The sequence below is a fragment of the Musca autumnalis genome, unplaced genomic scaffold (genome assembly GCF_047663935.1).
Source record: "Musca autumnalis isolate F117 unplaced genomic scaffold, ASM4766393v1 scaffold_5, whole genome shotgun sequence".
NCBI lineage: Eukaryota > Metazoa > Arthropoda > Insecta > Diptera > Muscidae > Musca > Musca autumnalis.
In genome coordinates, this window is record NW_027412088.1 from 210,045,109 (window position 1) to 210,065,742 (window position 20,634).

Here is a 20,634-nt window from a genome sequence, read left to right on the forward strand (position 1 = left end):
TTCTCCCCAATACATATTTAAAAAAATGTCAATAAAATGTTAGGACGATATCACTTGAATGGTGCAACCAATTTGGTCCAAACTTTGGATCTCCTAATATTTTGTCAAAATTTAGTTTAACTTCTAAAATAGCCCATATCGGTCCTCCCTAAGGGTACCTCCCCCACAAAAGTTCAACATTTGTGTTAATTCCTAATCCACATTTTTGTCGGCAAGTCTAAATGTTGAACAAGGGCCACACAATTCTGAAGAGACGCTAAATACATTCTATCTGTAAGTAGATGAAAGTTTCAATTCACATTGGCTGAGGGTATACAACTGTCGGCAAAGCAGACTGACACTTTTTTACTTGTTTTTATTTTTTTTCTTCAGATTTTCTTCGAATTCGATTTTTTCTAAATTTTGCTATTATTTCACGAATTTTTGCTATTTTTCTTAATCTATGTACCAAAAATCATTGATATAGTATAATTTTTTTTTGATTTCTTTGAAATGGAAAATACAATTTTAGACATTTTTTCCTGATATATGTACATACATACATGCATAACTAGAATGACAAGCAGACATTTTCCCCATTTTTTAACATGACGTTTTTTTACTTGTTCATAATCTGCCAATTGAATGATGCATTCATAGAAAAAAAAACCGCAAAACATAGGCAATATAAGTTGAACAAATTATTTTGAACTTTAAAGTCGCCATTAGTCTCAATTGTAGCTAATGTCCACAGAGTTGAATTGAACATCTTCTGAAGCATTTGTACCAGTAAAAAGGCAACTAACAATTGCACATTTTGTAAAACAGTTGCTTACTTATAACCAAGAGCTGAAGCAAGCAAAAAAATTTCTTCGTTTCTTCAAATATTTTTGTTTAAGATTTGAAAACAAAAAATTGTCTGTCTTTCCTCTAACCACTACCGGTGGAAACTTGCAATAAACATCTAGCCTAAAGAAGAATTGATGCTATTGGAGCATGCTCTATAATTATAACACTTTATAGTTGTAAGCAAGGGGATGTGCTTTGCAGCGTGACTCAAAAAAATTATAGATTTTAAATTTCTTTTTATCAAAGAAAAATTCAACTAGATGTTTAGAGAAACCAATTCAATGACGTGAATTGGTACCATGGGGGAAGAATAGAAAAATAAATTAAAATGTTTCGGATTTTTACAATATTTCAGTTTTAACATTTATTGACTGTGAGCTACCGAAAACCAATCTTAAAACGCATTATGGTATCATGTGGGAAATGTGCGGACTTCTATATGATTATCAGGGCAATCATGAATAAAAATTCCATGTGGAATTTGTACCCTTTCCCCAAAAAAGTTCAAATTGGGACAATGCATTGACTGTATTTTTCTTCACAAGAAAAATTGTTTCCAGAAACATTTTTTACACTGAAAATTCTTTTGTTTCAAAAAATAATTTTATGTTGTTTGTATAAAATTCCCATTTGCTTTCTTCAAATAATTTCGATATAAATGCTACGTATAATATAAACAATTGCTCTGTTCCAGAACCTGCAAGAAGCTACTATTTTTTACTACGATAACATTTTTTCCTATGTTATCGAAAAAAATAGTAAAAATTAGTAGATTATTGCAGTACTGGAACAGACCAAATAAGTGTTGATAAGGACATGGGTAGGACGCCAAATTTTTGAATTTGTTCCACTTTAAATTTTATACGCTTGACATATTTCGGCATTATTCATAAGAACACCTGGGTTCTACATTTGTATTTATGTAGGCTTGCTAAAAAATTGTTGGTATGTTCCAGTACTGCAAGATTCTACTAATTTGTACTATTTTTTCCGATAACATAAAGGACAAACTGTTATCGTAGTAAAAAATAGTAGCTTCTTGCAGGTTCTGGAACAGAGCAAATATAAACAAAATTGTTGTATCTAAGTCCATATTTACATTAGGCAATTTTCCTTGCGGCAATTGTCAATTTGATGGAGAGAGGGGTGAGGCATATGGTAACCATTTGCCTCTCAACACCCTCTCTCACCTACAAACTTACAATCGCCGCAAGGAAAATTGCCTAATGTAAATATGAACTAAGTCAGCATCGGAAGAGAAACGACTTTTCCGCAGGAAGAAGAGAGAAATGTTAAAGCGGGAGTGTGAACAAATCGAAATGTACTGGACCAGAATGGAATCCGAAAATTCTATCAAAGAGTAAAACATCAAAATGATGACTTTCGCACAGGCACATCCTCTTGTAGAGACCAGCAAGGCAATTTTGTAACAGATACAGATATTGCGCTTAGTATATGGAAATATGATTTTTCCAAACTGTTGGGATCCAATAGTAGGGGAGACGGCGAAGATCCAATCCCAGAAGATGGCATGGAATATATACAGCCCGGCCAAGATGATGTAAGAACAGGAATAAACTGCCTGAAGACTAATAATAATAATCAATAATTGTTTAGATCAGACTTTGAGCTGGACTCAAAATAATTCGTTAGTAATTAACCCCCTGGGGGCCACCGTGGTGCAATGGTTAGCACGTCCGCCTTGCACTCAGAAGGTCTGCGGTTCGAATCCCAGGCCAAGCAACATCAAATTTTCAACGGTGGCAAAATTCCCCCTCAGTAATGCTGGCGACATTTCCTGAGTATTTAAGCCATGAAAAACTTCTCTACAAGTGGTGTCGTAAGACACGCCGTTCGGACTCGGCAATAAAAAGTAGGTCCCATATCATTGAGCCAATATGAATCGGCGTGCACTCATTGATATGAGAGAAGTCTCCCTTGTCCCATCTGGGATGTTTGTGGAACAATTATATATATTATATATATAATTAACCCCCTGAAAACTAAGGCCATTATTTTTGGATCTGAAGTACAAAATCTTAATATTTCTTTAGGACAGTCTAGTGTTGAGGTAGTGGATAGTCATAAATGTCTGGGACTTGTACTGGATAATAAACTAAAATTTGGATTCCATATAGATACTATTCAATCAAAAATTTACTATATTTTGCGTAAGTTATATTCAACTAGTATTTTTTTACCCTCTTGGGTTAAAATTAGAATTGCTCATTCACTTTTGATGCCTAGAATTATATATGCTATTGAGATTATATCAGGTGCGAATGAAACTATTTTTTTGAAATTAGAACGTATTCTGAATACTATAGTTAGATTTGTTTACAATGTTCGCATACGCGAACATATTTCCTGCTTTGTAACTAAGTTTTTAGGGTGTTCATTTCGAGATTATGTTGATATACGTAATATGTTACACTTTTATAAAGTTGTGAAAACAGGATTTCCTAAGAATTTGTGTAATCTGTTTACTTTTTTGGGCTCGATCAGAAATACTCAAATAATGATTCCTATTATACACAACTCTTGGTTTGAAGGCTCGTTTGTGGTGCAAGTTGCCAGATGCTGGAACTATTTACCACTTGATTTGCGTATCTTTTCGCATTCTAATAATGCATTTCGACTTAAGATTAGGGCATACTTGTCTAATCGTTCGGAATAAATGGCTGCTTATATAGTTTTTATTCTACCAATGCAATGAATTTTACATAAACACTAATAATATAATGATATTCTTCCTTGATATATACCTTTCACAAACTAGTTATAAATAACAAATCGTACAATAAGACTTTGGGTAATGTTATTGCTACTAGGACTAAATTGATTTATTTTTGAAATAACTACAATGTAAAAAAGGGCTGGGGAGCCAACGATATCTAATTATATGTATTATGATTAACATTTCAGGTATTATCAAAATGTAATATATTTTTTGCCCATAAAGGCTTTGTATTACATTATGAAATAAATAAATAAATAAATAATAAGGCAGTAAAAGCCAATGGCAGCCGGGCTGTTCAGAAACCGTTGGCAACATACTGATAAGGTGTATTCATCAGCTAGTTAGAAAAATCTGGCAGGAAGAACGCGTACCCGACGATTGGAACCTAAGCATCCTGTGTCCCGTCCACAAGAAAGGAGATACGACTGTATGCTCTAACTATAGGCGCATAAGTACTTCCCCCTATTGCTTACAAAATAGTGTCAGAGATGAATGAATAAAGCCTATGCACAGTGTCCGATTTTCCGAAAAACCTGGCCAAAACTCTAACAATGAATGGATTTTGACCTTACCTTTAATTCTTATGTTTTTCGGGCCGCTGATTACATTTTTGATATTATTTAACTCTCAGGCGGTCATTTAAGGGGTCTTTTTGGTCCCTCCTCCTATAAAATGTGATCTTATCGGATCAAAATATTCTACAAATTTCTTCGCCATCAATTTTTACTACAGGTCCTAGAATACACCAAAACTCTATATCTTACTTTAACTCCAGAAATATGCAAATTAGAAAAACATTTTAGGGTTAATGTCGTACTTCATCAAAGTTTTGGCAAAATTGTCATACAAAGCATCATTTTAGAAGAATGGCGTCAAAGACAAAAATGTTCTCAGCTAAATTTCACTATAAGTCACCAAAGAAATAAAATCTCTATTTGCATTACATACCAAGGAAATGTCGGTATCAATTTTGCCAAAAAACCAAGAAACTAAAATAGGGGCCAAGCTTCCACAATTTCTACAGTTTTGGAAATATTTGAGTTAAGATCACTTGGAATCCCTGCACTGTAGGTGTATAATGTCTTTGGCAACTTGACTGACAAGAATGCGAGGAATATTTGTCTTAGAAAAATTAACCCTCGTGCGAGTCATAAAAGGGGTCCTTTTGGTCCCTTTTTCCTCAAATCTTTAAAAACTCCTATAAAATGTGGTCGGATCAGACCAAAATATTCTAGAAATTTGTTCGCCATAAAATTTTACTATAGGTCTTAAAATATATCAAAACTCTAAATTCTTCCCAAACGCCAGAAAGTGACCCTATACTATATTCTGACATTCTGAATAAAAGAAAATCTGTATATACCTGCAAGACAAAATATCACATAAAAACGTAAAGTGCAAATATGTGCAGGATGTTTCGATGGAAATTGGTAAAAAATCCTTCCTTTTTTATGAAATGATAAATTACACGGCCCAACTCGATCTTACTCACAACTAGTTTCATAATTTATTGTGAAAATTGATCTTGAAAAAATTAACAAGTACGGACATCAATTATTAAAGAACGCACAATTCATTGGCGACACTGAACATCTTAAATACGTTTAACATACCTTTCATTACAATTACAAAAAGAAAATATTTAATAACCGTTGTTTATTTTGCATATTATCATAGATTTATAAACAACTTAAATATTGAAAAAAAAAAAACAAAATGCAAATCCAAATAGGGTCACTTCGACCTGCTTTTATACCCACTTATTAAACAAGATATGTACATATATATTTTTCCATAACTATACGCACTGGGATCCTATAAGCAATATCTGACCCTTCTTAGTGTAAATTGATATTTTTTTTTCGATTTTTGGTCAGGTTTTTTGGAAAATCGGACATTGTGCTATGGTCAACGAAATAATTTGGCCATAACAACGTGGCTTTAGACCTGGCAAATCCACCATTGACCTGATATACATACGCTGCGGCAAATCCTGGAAAAGACCCAAGACCCTTTTTGTCGATTATAAAACAGTCAACGGCAGCCTCTACGTTCAAAGGTATTCTAAGCCATGTCTGAATTTGGTACCTGCAAATCTGATTAGGCTTTGTAAGATGACTTTAACTGATACCCGGTCCTCAGTTAAAATAGGAATGAACCTTTCCGAATAGGTCACTAGAAAAGAAGGAAGAAGTGGATATGGCGGTAAACGGCGACAAGACCAAGTTGATGGTGTCGACGCCCAATGAATCCATACAACTCGGACCAATTGTGGAAGTTGGTTCCTATCAATTTTAAGTTGTTAAAGACTTCATCTATTTCAAAATTTTGTAAATAGTAGATTACATTCATATCTGGAAAAAAACTACAACTTTAGCGTCGTATAGTCAATATGACAAAAAGTAGGGCAAATAAGAAAAGGCTTGGCAAAAATACTGAAATAGCCCATGGTAGAACAATATAAGGTAACAGCAATACCCAGCGAACTGAGCTGGGCTGTAACGTTAGTGTCAAATTCCATACGACATTTAATATATTTATTTCTATTTTCGATGTACATTAGGGATATAATTTTTGAGAAAAAAATATATCATCAAAAAAAAAAAAATATTTCCCATAAAGACCTCTTCATATCAATGACATGTTACATCCTCCAACGTGCCGTGTCTTAAAACACTTGTTAATATATGTGATATTTTGTTAAATTTAAAAAAAAAATATATAGCCCTAATAAACATGTGCTTCTTTGATTTCAAAAACAAAAGATTGTAACAGCTTCTCCTTCTTCAATGAATTTCCAGCGATTCCAAAATTTTTTGCAAGAATTCTACTATTTGTGAGAAATTATACATTTAGTGGAATGATATGGAAACATTCAAATTGAAAATGCAACGAATTTTCATTCACGTTTTTCAAAATTTTCAATCAAATGTGAAAAATATTAGTTTTTTTTAAATTTCAAATTCAAATTTGTTTACAAATACCGATGGCACTAATGTTACAAACAAAACCAAAATTCTATGTGGTTGTTGAGTTGTATTTGTTGTGGTATTTACTTTACCTTGTTTGTTCTACCATGAATGCACCATAGCTGATGGCCTAAGCTGCTAATGCTATTCTTCCAATTTATCTTGTATTAAATATAACATAAATTTTATAAATAAATAATAAATGTACCAAAAATAGAAAAAATATTTTACGCTTAGCCTCGATAAGTATATTTTTCATCATGATGGAATCTCTCACATAAAACGAATGCATTTAAATTAAAAATGGCGACAAAATTAATAGACAAGCTTTTTATTTGAGAGATTCCATCATGAAGAAAAATATACTTATTGAGGCCAAGCGAAAAATTATTGCCTAGTTTTTGGTGTGCTTATAAATAAAACACTGTAACTTAATTTTTTTAAATTATTTTTTATGTGTTTTGATCAGATTCCCTACAGAAATAATGATTAACCCCCTGTTATTGTAACTATTTTTTGTTCGTTCGTCTATATTCGTAATAATTTGGGCATCCATAGCTCAGCCCCTAGATGACATACAGACCTAATTCTTCGTAGAAACGTTCTATATATAATTACGAATTCCTCATTCAAAAATCAGCGTTCCACATTTGCGCTAAGGCGAGTAAATCGATCAAAATTTCACAATTCGTGTGACAACAACAATATTTTACAAAAACAGTATAGTGCGTTGTCAAATTCCCTCCACTTTGCAGATCATTGAGAGAGAAATTGTAATTTTTCCAAGCGAATCGGATCCAGACATCTCAAAGAATCTTATCTCCCCTTATTATAGACGAGATAATGAACCACAGTAAAGAATCATCCATTTAATATTGACAAGATCGTACAAATTTACCCCCTGTGTTTGTAAAAAAATTATTGTTGTCACATGAATTGTCAAATTTTGTAGATCTATTTACCTGCCTTAGCGCAAATGTGGAACGCTGACTTTTGAATGGGGAATTGTTACAAAATCAGGGGGTTATGCTAGGTTTACATTTACGAAATCCACTCGATTTCAACTGTCAATTGCATTGCTTAAACGTCAAATGAAATCCAATGAGTTTCTGATGAGATTTCATTTGACGTATATGCAAAGGAATTGACAGTTGAAATCCACTCGATTTCGTAAATGTAAATGTACTACAGTCGGACCTCGATTATCCGTGATGGTCGGGACCGGAGGCATTACGGATAATCGATTTTCACGGATAATGGAGGCAATGTTTTTATGCAGTTTTTGAACATATTTTTAAGTAAAAATGGCATAGTATTGTACAATAATAATAGAGTCAGTAATTTTTGTATATTTTTAAAGGTTATCTACAAAAATTTAAAAGGATACATAATACCATCTTCAGATTCATCTGAATTGACTTTGTCCACCAATTGTGTAATATGGGTGAATTTCCAGTTTTCTTTTGTTTACCTCTTGTTTGCTTAATCAAATTTATTGGAAAGTGTGCTTTTACTCCCGGATAATAAAATTTATAACGAAAAATATAGGAAATGGAAAAAATACCAACATTTATTATCTATCCCGGATAATGGAGGTTCCCGGATAATCGATTCACGGATAATCGAGGTTCATGTATAAGAAGTTATCAAGTGGGGTTTATTTTTATAGAATTCGGCCTACATTGTTTTTGGCTCATTTAACCTTCAACCACTCATAACCACAATACTCATCAAATGTGTGGCCGTTGACTTAAAGTTCGATTTCATTTGGTTTATTTAACATTTTTGAAGTCTGAAAAAAATCCGCATCTACAAGTTTCTGCTTGTTCTTGTATTCTGTAGTCATAAATATTTCCGAAGAAGAAAAAATGACCCGAAAATAACTGAATTTGTCTGAATTTGTGATTCTTCGGAAAGAGAATCATTCAAAATTCCTCGATAAAGACCATACAAACGCTCAGAAATAATAATACGCTTATCAAGTTTAGTTTTGTGTTTTGTTGTTGTAATTAAACAAGTGTAAAAGCCACTCACCTTGTGCGTTTACGCCAATACCCATCATTGTTGTCCCCAACATCATCATCACCATCATGAACACCAAACATGGCAGCGTTATAACCGCCGTACTCATCTTCACATTACGAAAAAGCCACCGCCAACAACAATCCGAATGTTGTTGGTTCGGTGGCTTTTTTATAGCCGGCAAAGTCATTATTAAAATTTAACAACGGAGATTTCAACTCTTTAAAGCAACAAAATAAAAGAAGAAGAGAAGAGAAGGGGAGAAAGAAATAAGAAAAACAAAAGACAAATTTCAGTCAGCTCTGGTATTTTTTTTTTTTTCAGTTTAAATGCATTGTTGGTACGTAGTATGCTGCTGTTCATATGAGACGATGGATGATAAATGCTAAAAAATGTTAATAGTCAGCAGAAGCAGAATCAAGAGCAGCAGCAGCAGTTGCAACCACTTTGCACTACAAAAGTTTTATAGATTGATTTTGGGGGGGGGGGGGGGGTTTAAGGGGGATGGGTTTGGATTGTTATGAATATTTTTTTCCACACACACCGTATTTGGCAAATATGTCTGTCGATGATTCACAGACACAAAGAGATGATTACTTTTTTTCTTTTTGATATAATTGACACCGTTATTTTTTATTAGGCATATTCGCTTTTTGATTTTTTATTGAAAAAATAACCCGTTGTTTCGTTTTTAATTTTTTTTTATTAAAAATTTGGAATTGTATTTTCTGTTGTGGTTTATTCTTCATTATTTGCCTTTATGGGTGTTTTGCCATTTTGTTATCTCCTCGTTTGTTTCACAAAACACACATATTTTTTATTCATATTCCAGTACGTTTTGTAATTCACCTTGAGCCGTTGTTACTAAACGTGTGTGTGTATGTAAGCGTTTGTGTTTGTATCAGACGTTCATTATTTCATCCACATGAAGTTGCTCTTTAAGTCAGGTTTCTCTTTTTCACTACTGTTGTTGTTGTTTTTTGTGATTTTGTTATTAGACGTTTATGCACAAGCGTTAGATATTAATAAAAATTGTATAGTATCAACACATTTTGTTTTTGTTTAACTTCACAAGTAATTTCTGAAAGCTTGCAGACAATTCGACCCAAAGCTTGATCAACAACCAACCGATCGAACCGATCGACCGACCGAACTACAGACATACTACAATCCATATTTTTTGATCTTAAAATAATTTGCGTTGTTTCTTTTTTCAATTTTTCTTTTTTTATTATTATTATTAAACCGTTTCCACTTGTTGCCGTTGTCGTTGTTGTTGTTTAGTGGTTTTCTTTGAGATCAAATACCAGTTGTCTGTCTCTGCGCGTTAAAGGTCACGCGTTGGCTTTTGCTATTTTATTCGTTATTAACAATTTCTTGCTGTTGTCTTGTTGTATGTATCGTGCAAATATACAGACCTATAAACATACATAACTTCAGACCTGATGTTTGTATGTACTCACAATTAAATGTTAATAGCAAACGTAGTTCATTTGGCAGCGATGAAAAAAAAAACAGCAAGAATTAAATCCATCGATATTTGTCATTTAAGTTAAGACCCTACCTACCAACATCTCGACTCGACTCAGCCTGACAAGTTTCTTTGTTGAAAATCTGGTTTTGATTTCGAGACGGAAGAGATTGAATGGGAAGGGTGACTAAGAATAAAAATTCTTTTTCTTTGCATATTTTATTGTATGAGCAAGATATGAGTTGCCTTGGAGTCGATTGTTTGTGGGGGAATAAGCCAATACCAACTATATCTAATTGAGAATTTAAATCCAAAAACCAGATTAGTCATGTTTTTTCTGAAAAACTCAGTTCTTTTGAAATACTAGTCAACAAAGGGACCACTACAGATCACAAAAACCTAGGCTTTAGTTATCACCATATATTTCAGTTAAGCAATTTACAGTAATGTTGAGTCTACTGTAAATAATTTCGGACCTCGATTTTCCCTCCTTTAATCGGGTATGGATTAGTTTTTCTATTGCACCTATTTACCGTGAAATCTTCTGTTATTCGGGGTTGAGATTTATTGGACCACCTGGCAGTGATCAAACAGAATCCTCTCACAAACTTGGAATTCACTGCTGAATTGCCTTAATTTAGAATTATGAAATGGATGAGGTAATTCATTATCCTGACATTTGTTTTTGCATTAAAGTTTAAATGTTTCGTGGTCACGGCATCACCACGGAAATGTCAGAAGCTTCTAAAGTTATTTTTACAAAATTCATTTTCCAACGCTAATCTCGTTTTAAGTTTAATATCCTAATGTAAAAAATCACATAATGACTCATGTATGTGTGGGTGAACTGATAAGCAATGTTTGGTAATTGCCGTTAGCAGACGTGCTAATAAGAACCCTCAACTGATATAAACTGTAATTTTGTCACTATTCTAATCGTCAAAAGACTTTAGTGTTTAAGTATAGATTGTATAATTCTTTTCTTCAGGTGTCTACTTGCATTAGTTATATTTTATCACAGCTTGTAATGTTAAGATATCAGGTTTCAAATGAAATAAAACACATTTTCAATTTAATCCAAAATCTACTTTAGTATGTATGTATTTCACTTTGTTTTGTTTAAAAATCGAAAGACTTAAGACACAAACATGATAGTAGATATGTGGTCTTTGCTCCTTGTACGTGGTCCATTACCTCAGCCTTGCAACATGTTTTTGTTTGTCCTTTCAATCATTGATATCGTTTATTTTCTCTAAAATTATATCAAATTTATATCTTTGATAAATTTTCAATTTCTTTTCGTGTTAAAGGCACATAGCAAATAATTATGTATGTACGTATGTATATGTACATATTAACGTCACTTGGTACATAGACGCAAATTTAAATATGCATCAGTATGTAAATTTGTCAGTTTTAGATGAGGAGAGGGTGATTTTTCACCAGTCATTTGAATGCAACTTCACTCCAATCATTACGTATTCGAATATCTTGGTTTGGATTTCTTTGTTTTTATTAGTCGCTTTTGATATGTTTCTTTTTTCATATTCAGACACACAGATTGTATATACAGTATGTACTCGCATACACATTGATATATGTACATATATGTGTAGATGTATGGGTATGTTCCTTTTTTGGTTTGGTATAGAAAATGAATTGTAACACACTTTGCATATCAATCAGTTATAGCTTCAACATCGGACGGTATTTTATGCGATCAACAATAACAACAACAAGAAGAAATATAAAACACTGTAAAATATTTTTCCATCGTATTTGTGTCGCACGAATACAATTTTATACGACGGCATACATATGTTTGTATTAATGACACTCGGTGAATACAACTCTCACGTATACACGATACTACGTTGCTGGTATGTGTATCTTATGCACATTCATGCACATGTATTGCCAATACCTTTTGGAGAATGTGTAAGTGCGCATGCGTGTAGTTATTTTTTGTTTTTATACTTTGTTTAAAAAAATAAACGTGAATGCCAACTTTGCCGTTAAAGTTTTGCTCGAACCACCTCTCTGAAACGCGTATCACGACAGACTAAACTCAAGGTGGTTTACCAACTTTCAGTAAAAGACCAAATGTCTTAGACGTCAACACCAGCTATGTGAACGGTAACAACCACAATAGCACAACCGCAAGCACCGTAGTTGTGAATTTGCCACAGTCAAGTCACAATAAGACCAACAGAGAGCGAGAGCATGCATAACTTTCAACTCAGAGGAGCTTCTCAATTGTTGAGATTTAAAAAAAGCAATACAATTTATAAGATACATACATACATATGTACGTACATAGATAGATGTAATAAGAATAAAACTTACCAAAAAAAGTAGCTCGTGATACCACTACTCCATTTTCAACCCACCTATTAAATTGAAGTTAAGTGGGGGTGAAAATACAATATAACAGGGGAGTTGACATTCTTCCTAAGACTGCAGAAACCGCTTCTACGATTTCAATTACCACTGAAATATAAAGTGCCAAATGAACTACATGGATCAATTTAGTTAGTTCACTACGCAGCTTTAATGGTCCACATCATTTGTATGAACAAACTGCGTATACGTAATAACACACGTTAGACATTAACCATACGTTTTGGAACTAGTACAGTGAACTAGGAACTAGATAACCCAATTCTAACAGATATTTCATACCAGATGACCTGGGGCTGGATTCTTGTTCTATGAAAATTTGAAATGAAAAATATTTCCTTTATAATTTTTTTCATTTTACAGTTTTCTCCTTTATAAAAGTTTTCATTTCCCATTTTCATAGAAACAGAATTGAGCCCCTGGGCCTTATTCCACGAAACAACTTATCGCTTTTCACTTTGCACTTATCAAAAAGTAGCTATTTTGAAAAGTGATAATTTTTTGTTCCACAAAGTTACTTTTCGGTTTCTCTTTTTACTTAACAAATTTTAGGTTAGCTTAGGTTTGGGGATGTGTAGCCAATATATATATTGACTACGCCACTCGGAGACCTTTCGGTCCATTGTGATCATCCATAAGTAGAAAGAGAAGTTCAGAAGTACCTGAAAAGACAACAGAAGAGAAACGAGAGAAAAAATAAAGAAAAAGATAGTGGAGCTGGGAAAGTAATAATAAATGGATTATTAAAGATGAAGGTAGTGAGCTAAACTTGGGTTTGGGCGTCGGGTTAGTAACCCTCCCCTAGAAAAAACATCCTACTATGAAAAAACGAAAGAAAAGAAAAACAAACCCCTCTAAAGTTGACGAACCCCGCAAACGTTTTAAGGACCATGATCTGCGAATCTGCACCTGGAATGTTCGCACTCTTTATAGAGAAGGTGCAGTCTTCCCATTGGCAGACGTACTTGAAAAGTACAAGGCCGATATTACTGCCATACAGGAAATACGATGGATTGGGAAAGGCGTCACAACAACACCTAAAGGTGACGCACTGTATTATAGCTGCCATGACGTAAAGCATGAGTTTGGTTGCGGATTCGTAGTTAGTCGGAGACTAAAACATCTGGTATCCAGCTTCACCCCAGTGAATGAAAGACTTGCTGCAATTCGAATAAAAGCTAAATTCTTCAACATCAGCTTTATTTGCGCTCATGCTCCCACTGAAGAAAAGGACGAACAGACCAAAGATATATTTTACGAGCGCTTAGAAGAAACATACGACCGTTGCCCTGCCCATGGCATTAAAATCATTCTAGGCGATTTTAATGCCAAAATTGGAAAGGAGAATATTTTTGGCCCAACAGTCGGGAAATTCAGTCTCCACAGTGAAACATCTGACAATGGTATGAGGCTGATAGACTTTGCAGCTGCAAAAAACATGGTAGTTAGCAGTACCAGATTTAATCATCTCGATATTCACAAGGGCACCTGGCTGTCTCCAGATCAAAGAACAAGTAATCAAATTGATCATGTTGTAATAGATGGAAGACATTCATCCAGCGTGTTGGATGTACGATCGTTCCGAGGCGCAAACATTGATTCGGACCACTACCTTGTTGCAGCAAAGGTACGTACCCGTCTAAACGTTGCAAATAAAGCACGAACAGACACAACGCGGAAGTTGGACATCGATAGGCTGCAAACACAACAGATAGCCACAGCATATTCCACTCAACTAGCCCAATTGCTTAACGCGAGCACTCCTTGTCCCGATAACATAACAGCACAATGGCAACATATTGCCCACTCCATGCAAACAGCCGCAAAATCCATACTTGGATTCCAGAGACCTCCACAAAGGAATTCATGGTATGACCAGGAGTGTCGTGCTGCTACCGAAGAGAAAAATGCGGCATATAGAGCTACTTTACAATCAGTAGCAACGCGTAGCGCACGAGAGAGATATCGGGAGAAAAGGAGAGAAGAGAAACGTCTTTTCCGCAGGAAAAAGAGAGAAATGGAATGAAGTCCGAAAATTCTACCAAAGAGTGAAACATCAAACAGATGGCTTTGGTACAGGCACATCCTCCTGTAGAGACCAGCAAGGTAATCTGGTAACAGATACAGACAGCGTGCTCAGGATATGGAAGGAACATTTCTCCAATCTGCTGGTATCCAATAGTAGCGAAGACGATGATACCACAGATCCAATCCCAGAAGATGGTATAGAATGTATACCGCCCGGCCAAGATGAGGTAAAAACAGCAATCAACCGGCTGAAGAATAATAAAGCAGCAGGAGCCAATGGCTTACCAGCCGAGCTGTTTAAAACCGGAGGCGACGCGCTGATAAGGTGTATGCATCAGCTAGTTAGCACCATCTGGCAGGAAGAACGCGTACCCGTCGATTGGAACCTGAGCATCCTATGTCCCGTCCACAAGAAAGGAGATAAGACTGTATGCTCCAACTATAGGGGCATAAGTCTTCTCCCTATTGCCTATAAGATAGTGTCAGGGATATTGTGCGAACGACTAAAGCCAATGGTCAACGAAATAATTGGACCATACCAATGTGGCTTTAGACCTGGCAAGTCCACCATTGACCAGATATTTACCCTGCGGCAAATCCTAGAGAAGACCCAAGAGATGCAGATCGACACATTTCACCTCATCCGGCTTTGTAAGATGACTTTAACTGATACTAGGTCCTCAGTTAAAATTGGAAAGAACCTCTCCGAAGAATTTTGTACCAAAAGAGGTTTCAGGCAAGGAGACAGCCTTTCGTGTGACCTATTCAACATTTTGCTGGAAAAGGTAATACGAGATGCAAATGTCAAAAGAAATGGCACAATTTACACCAATAGCCACATGTTACTTGCCTATGCTGATGACATAGACATCATGGGACGGTCAGTAAAGGAAGTAACTGATACCTTTAGGAAGGTCGAAGCAGAATCTGCGAAAGTGGGTCTGGCGGTAAACGGCGAAAAGACCAAATTGATGGTGTCGACGCGCAAAGCGTCCATAGAGCTCGGGCCAACTGTGGAAGTTGGTACCTACAATTTTGAGGTAGTTAAAGACTTCGTCTACCTCGGCACTGCCATAAACACAACAAACAACATCAGTTGTGAAATAAGAAGAAGAATTGTATTGGCCAACAGATGCTACTATGGTCTAAGTAAGCAATTTAAAAACAAAGCCACATCTCGTCAAACAAAAATAACACTATACAAAACGCTGATACTACCCGTGCTAATGTATGGCTCCGAAGCATGGGTACTTGCGCAAGCAGATAAGGCAGTGCTTGGTGTGTTTGAGAGGAAAATTCTTCGAAAGATCTACGGGCCGATTTGCGTTGACGGTGAATATCGACGTCGTATGAACCACGAGCTATATAAGCTATACAAAGACATGCATATAGTTAAACGTTTCGAGATGCAACGATTGCGTTGGCTAGGCCATATCATGAGAATGAGCGATGATGAACCCGCTAAAAAGGCGTATGAATAAATGCCACATGGCGGTGCACGCAGAATCGGTAGGCCTAAGCTTCGATGGAGCATACAAGTGGATGAAGAAATGGAAAGGCGCGGTATTCCAAAAAGTCAAGCGAAAAACAGAGAGGAATGGAGATCTTTTCTTAGTTCGGTCTATGGAACAAATGTTCTGTAATGGGCCAACTAAGTAAGTAAGAAAACTGCCAGATAGGTAGTTACGCTTATGGGTTGCGCCGTCCAAGCCAATTCAAATTTTTGATTATGTTATATATGGTTGTTGGTTCTATGTTTGAGTAGAAGGTTAAGCTTGGAGGAAAGCATACTCCTGTTGAACTATATCGTTTTCTAGTTAGCATCGGGAAACGACATAAAATATGCTCAATAGTCTCCGTTTCCTCCTCATCTTCACAGAGCTCGGATGTTGCAATGACCGGTAATGACCCCCGTCAATACCCTGATTTCAGATTTGCTCAAATTTAAGAGTGAATTTGTTCTGTTTGCTGATAGAGTCGGCCAAATGGCCCTTGACACGTTGCACCTTGATTCATTATGCCATAGTTCCTTGGCTCGTTCTTCAAAAAATGTCGCCACTCTCCGAAAAAGCAGACAAATGGGAGGGTTGATTGAATCAGTGATTGCTAGACTTGTTGATTGGGATCCATGTCTTGCCAGTTCATCTGCTTTCTCATTTCCCATAATGTCACAGTGTCCCGGTACCCAACAGAGTCGGACAGCGTTTGTGAGGTTCACCAAAGGAGTTCTACACTCAAGAACGGCCTCAGACTTGATGTTGGAGGAGTTGATGGCTTTAAGAACCGGCTGACTATCAACGAAGATTTCTGCATCCAGACTTTTTATCAACTCTGCAGCCATTCTGATCGCGAAGATTTCGGCTTGGAAAACACTACAGTCGCTGTTCAATCTATATGAGTATTCAAGACAAAGCTTTTCGCAGTAGACGCCAGATCCGGTACCTTCTTCCATCTTGGAACCGTCTGTGTAGATTTATGTCGAAGCACGTGCCACCAGACAAGGCATCCGTAGGATAAGATGGGTCTCACAACAGTGTTATACAGCCAGTGTATAATAGCTGGATTTGATCCCCAGCTTTTCCCAATCGAATTCTTACATGAATATAGTGCAATTATACCTATCTTCGTCCGTTCCTCGACGTTCCTCTTCCATCTAAAATTTTAGTATTACTGTTCTCTTTCGCAATGTTTTTGTGCTCTCTTGCTTTATTTTTCGGTCATCTTGCTAAGTCTCATTTTATCATCTTTGCATTATTTTCTACTTGGCAAGGATAAATAAGACATGTAAAAATGGGACGCGATAACAAAAATGAAAAGAAACTGCTGTTATTAAAAGTGAGTAAAATAAGAAATAAAAATAGAGTCAAATAAAAAATAAAAATAAAATAAGATAAAATGAAAATAAAATAAAAAACTCTCTGAAATAGAGCTAAGTCTAACTGCTATACCTAATTAACGACGGGACGATCACAAATATTTCACCTTTCTACCACAACGCTCTCTGACCGCCCGTATTACCCAAATACGTTGAGTCCAAAATCACATTTCAAACACAAAATCCGCGATAAAAACTTATTTAAATGTTTTCATTCGTAAAATAAATAATTTTCCTTTGCAATAAATTGTATTTCAGGTTCTGTTGGGCTTTTGTTTTTAAAATACAAAACACAAACATACATGCATACAAAACGTTCTGTCATAGTTGAATTTGTTCAACTTACAAAAAGTATACGCTCGACGTATTTCGGTAGTTCTCATAAGAATACATGTGTTCTACTTTTTTTCACAACATACGTTTTGGGAATACGGACGTATTTAGGCATAGCAGTAAGTGATTTGTGTTGTGGTTCGGAGGTTGGAAGTTCGGAATGGGGTGGTTCGTAGGGTCGAAGTTCAGAGGGTGGAAGTTCGGAATGGGGTGGTTCGTAGGGTCGAAGTTCGGAAAGTGGAAGTTCGGAATGGGGTTGTTGGCAGGTTGGAAGTTCAGAATGGTGTGGTTCGCAGGATGGAAGTTCTGAGGGTGGAAGTTGGGAGAGGGAAATTCAAAAGGGGTGGTTCCGAGGGTGGAAGTTCGGAAAAATTAAATCGATCCTTGTCATTACCGCGTTTTCAATATTTCCGAACAAAATCTCCCGTCGTAACGTTTTAAAAACTTTACTTATTTTAGCAATGTACATTGGCAAAGAGAATGTTTACCACGCACATTTTAGGCAAACTTATCAAAATTTGGTCTGCAAAAACAAAATGCAAAGTTTTCTGTGGAACGAAAGTGCACAATTTTTTGCAACATCTTAGCAAAATACACTTGGCAGTTTCAACTTTTCACTTAGCAGAAGAGGACTTTTGTGGAACAGAAATCAAGAAGAGAGCAAACATTTTTAGAAAACTTAGCAAACTCAACTTCTCATTAGCAACTTATCACTTGTCAATAATAAGGGTTCTGTGGAACGGAAAAATGTGCGAATTGTCAAAAATATTGCTAAGTGCAAAATGAAAAGTTGATAAGTTGTTTCGTGGAATAGGGCCCTGGTATAACTCTTAGGTGCTGCCCAGCTAAAAATTTAGGGATTTTTATACCCTCCACCATAATATGGAGGGCATAAGTAAATTTGTCATTCCGTTTGTAACACATCGACATATTCGTTGGAGTATCCCACCGAAATGGCTGAAATTTGGTTTTTGGTCTTGGTTGGGGGTATAAAACTTTCCACCTGAAATTTGTAGGTATTTGTCTTTATATAGCCCCATAGAACGGTACTCACGGATTTTCGATATGTTGAACGTTTTAGCCAGGGGTACAAAACGTTATAAAAGGTACAAAACATTTCTTGCAAAAATCAGACAGCATGCGCCAGCCAAAGGCCCCATGTAGAGGTACCACCCGATTTAAGATTTTTGTGAAGATTTTAGTCATATTTTCCTACCAAATAGGTTGTTAACTGGAATTTTGTGTTCCCAGAAGATAGAAAACTTACTCGCAAAAAACTATCCATATACATATACATACATATGTAGGTTTTAGTCTAACCCCCATGGATCGGTATAGCCCAATTTTATGTATTTCGAGGGGTATTTTTCAAATTTCACTGTGCAGCATTTTTAAGGTAATCTTGTGCAAACAATATGAGCAGAGGATTTATTGAAAGTACAGACCCAAACGACAAAAACCCCTAGTTTCGATTTTGTTGTGTCAGATGCATCTTGGATCTTATGGCCCCATTTAAACATGGTTAAATATTGACTTTTTAAAGCAATTCTGGGCTATATCTCTGAAACCTATGGGAATCTTCATCTGACCTCTGAAACAAATTTGTAGATAAGGGCAGGAATAAAATATTTGGAGAAATGATGAAATCGAAAAAACTACATTTATTGCCTTACATTTTATAAAATATCGACAATTTCCATGATTTGTATACATTTAGCACCATATCTCCAAAACCATCAATTTTTTCTTAATGTTTTCTTTTGGAAAAATATTCGCTGGAATGTAACAACGACAATTTAATAAATATACCAATAATGTGGTGAAATCCGAAATGCGAGAATAAACTGTTGGTGTGAACTGTGTTTGAAATACGTGTTGAAAAAGATATGATGCAAAATATCGCTGAAACAACATGAAGTAAGCATTTTAGAGTTTCAGAATGTTCTGAAGAATTGTTGAGAACTTTATTTGGAAGTTTTTTGCAAAAGGTTACTTGATTCAACTCCCAATAGTTTAGCCGATACTGATCAGAATTTCAGCAATTATGTAAAATTTTCTATATTTTATCGATTTTGATGCCGTAGATGGAGTTTTTCTTATGTGGCCTGTTCAAAAGATAATGTCTACTAGTTTAGGGCTACAATATTGCCAAAGACGGTAAAGCCAAATTCCTAATCGTTTCTGAGATAAAGGACCGATAAATGCAAAAAAACTGTAGTTTTAGCCCGGTTTAGATGAGGCCATAAAATCCGAACTGGATATGACAGGGCAAAACCCTACTAGGGTTTTTGTAGTCTCAATATGTGCTTTCAAAAAATGCATACCAGAAGTTGTTTGCATTTTCAGTGTTGCATAGTGTTTTCAAACCGAGATTGCTGTAATTTGTATTTTGTTTAGTCAGAGGCATGGTAGAACAATAATAGGTAACAACAATACACAGCTGACTGAACTGGGTTGTAACGTTAGTGTCATTTATATATTTATTTCTATTTCGATGTAAATTAGGGATATATGTATATTTTTTGAGAAAAAAATATATCATTCCGAAAAAAACTATGTCCCAGAAAGACTTCTTCATATCAATGATATGTAACCTCCTCCAAGTGCGAACGATTCGGCGCTTATAGAGGCGGTACAACGTTTTTTACTATGTGAGCTATTTCAAAGACATAAAGTAATAAAGACCTGACAAAATGCATGCAACAAAAAAATGTTTACGATACTTTGTATAGAAACATTACCCTTAACAGGTTGCAGTTAATTCAAAATCGCAACCAAGGAGGAACATTTCATGTAATGGTATCAGAAACGAAATTTATATATTCAAGGATCTATTCAAGAATAATTCCATGTCAATTGGATCCGTAAATTCGGTTAAATACGTAAAAATGTATAAAAGAAAAAAATGTTATATCACCATATCGTAACATAACATTATGTTAAATTCAAAAGCCATTCACTGAAGAAT

General features: G+C 35.5%; 2 protein-coding genes across 12 annotated transcripts in view; both read right to left on the reverse strand.

Moving 5' to 3' along the window:
* LOC141386472 (uncharacterized) overlaps positions 1–12,226 on the reverse strand; it is a 43,848-nt gene extending 31,622 nt beyond the window's left edge. Inside the window, exons 1-2 of one of the 11 annotated variants that reach the window (XM_073955019.1) lie at positions 12,039–12,226; positions 8,572–8,779 (exon numbers count right to left, since the gene is read on the reverse strand). In XM_073955019.1, the coding sequence (XP_073811120.1) occupies positions 8,572–8,749 (178 nt within the window). In that variant the 5' untranslated portion in view covers positions 8,750–8,779; positions 12,039–12,226. Of the gene's footprint in view, positions 1–8,571; positions 8,780–9,103; positions 9,911–10,022; positions 10,157–11,224 lie in introns of those variants that run through there. The other 10 variants (XM_073955013.1, XM_073955020.1, XM_073955016.1 and 7 more) reach the window with 10 other exon arrangements.
* The window catches only part of pcs (SH3 domain-binding protein parcas), a 549,277-nt gene that overhangs the window by 121,119 nt on the left and 407,524 nt on the right, over positions 1–20,634 (reverse strand). The gene's annotated exons all lie outside the window — the stretch shown is intronic.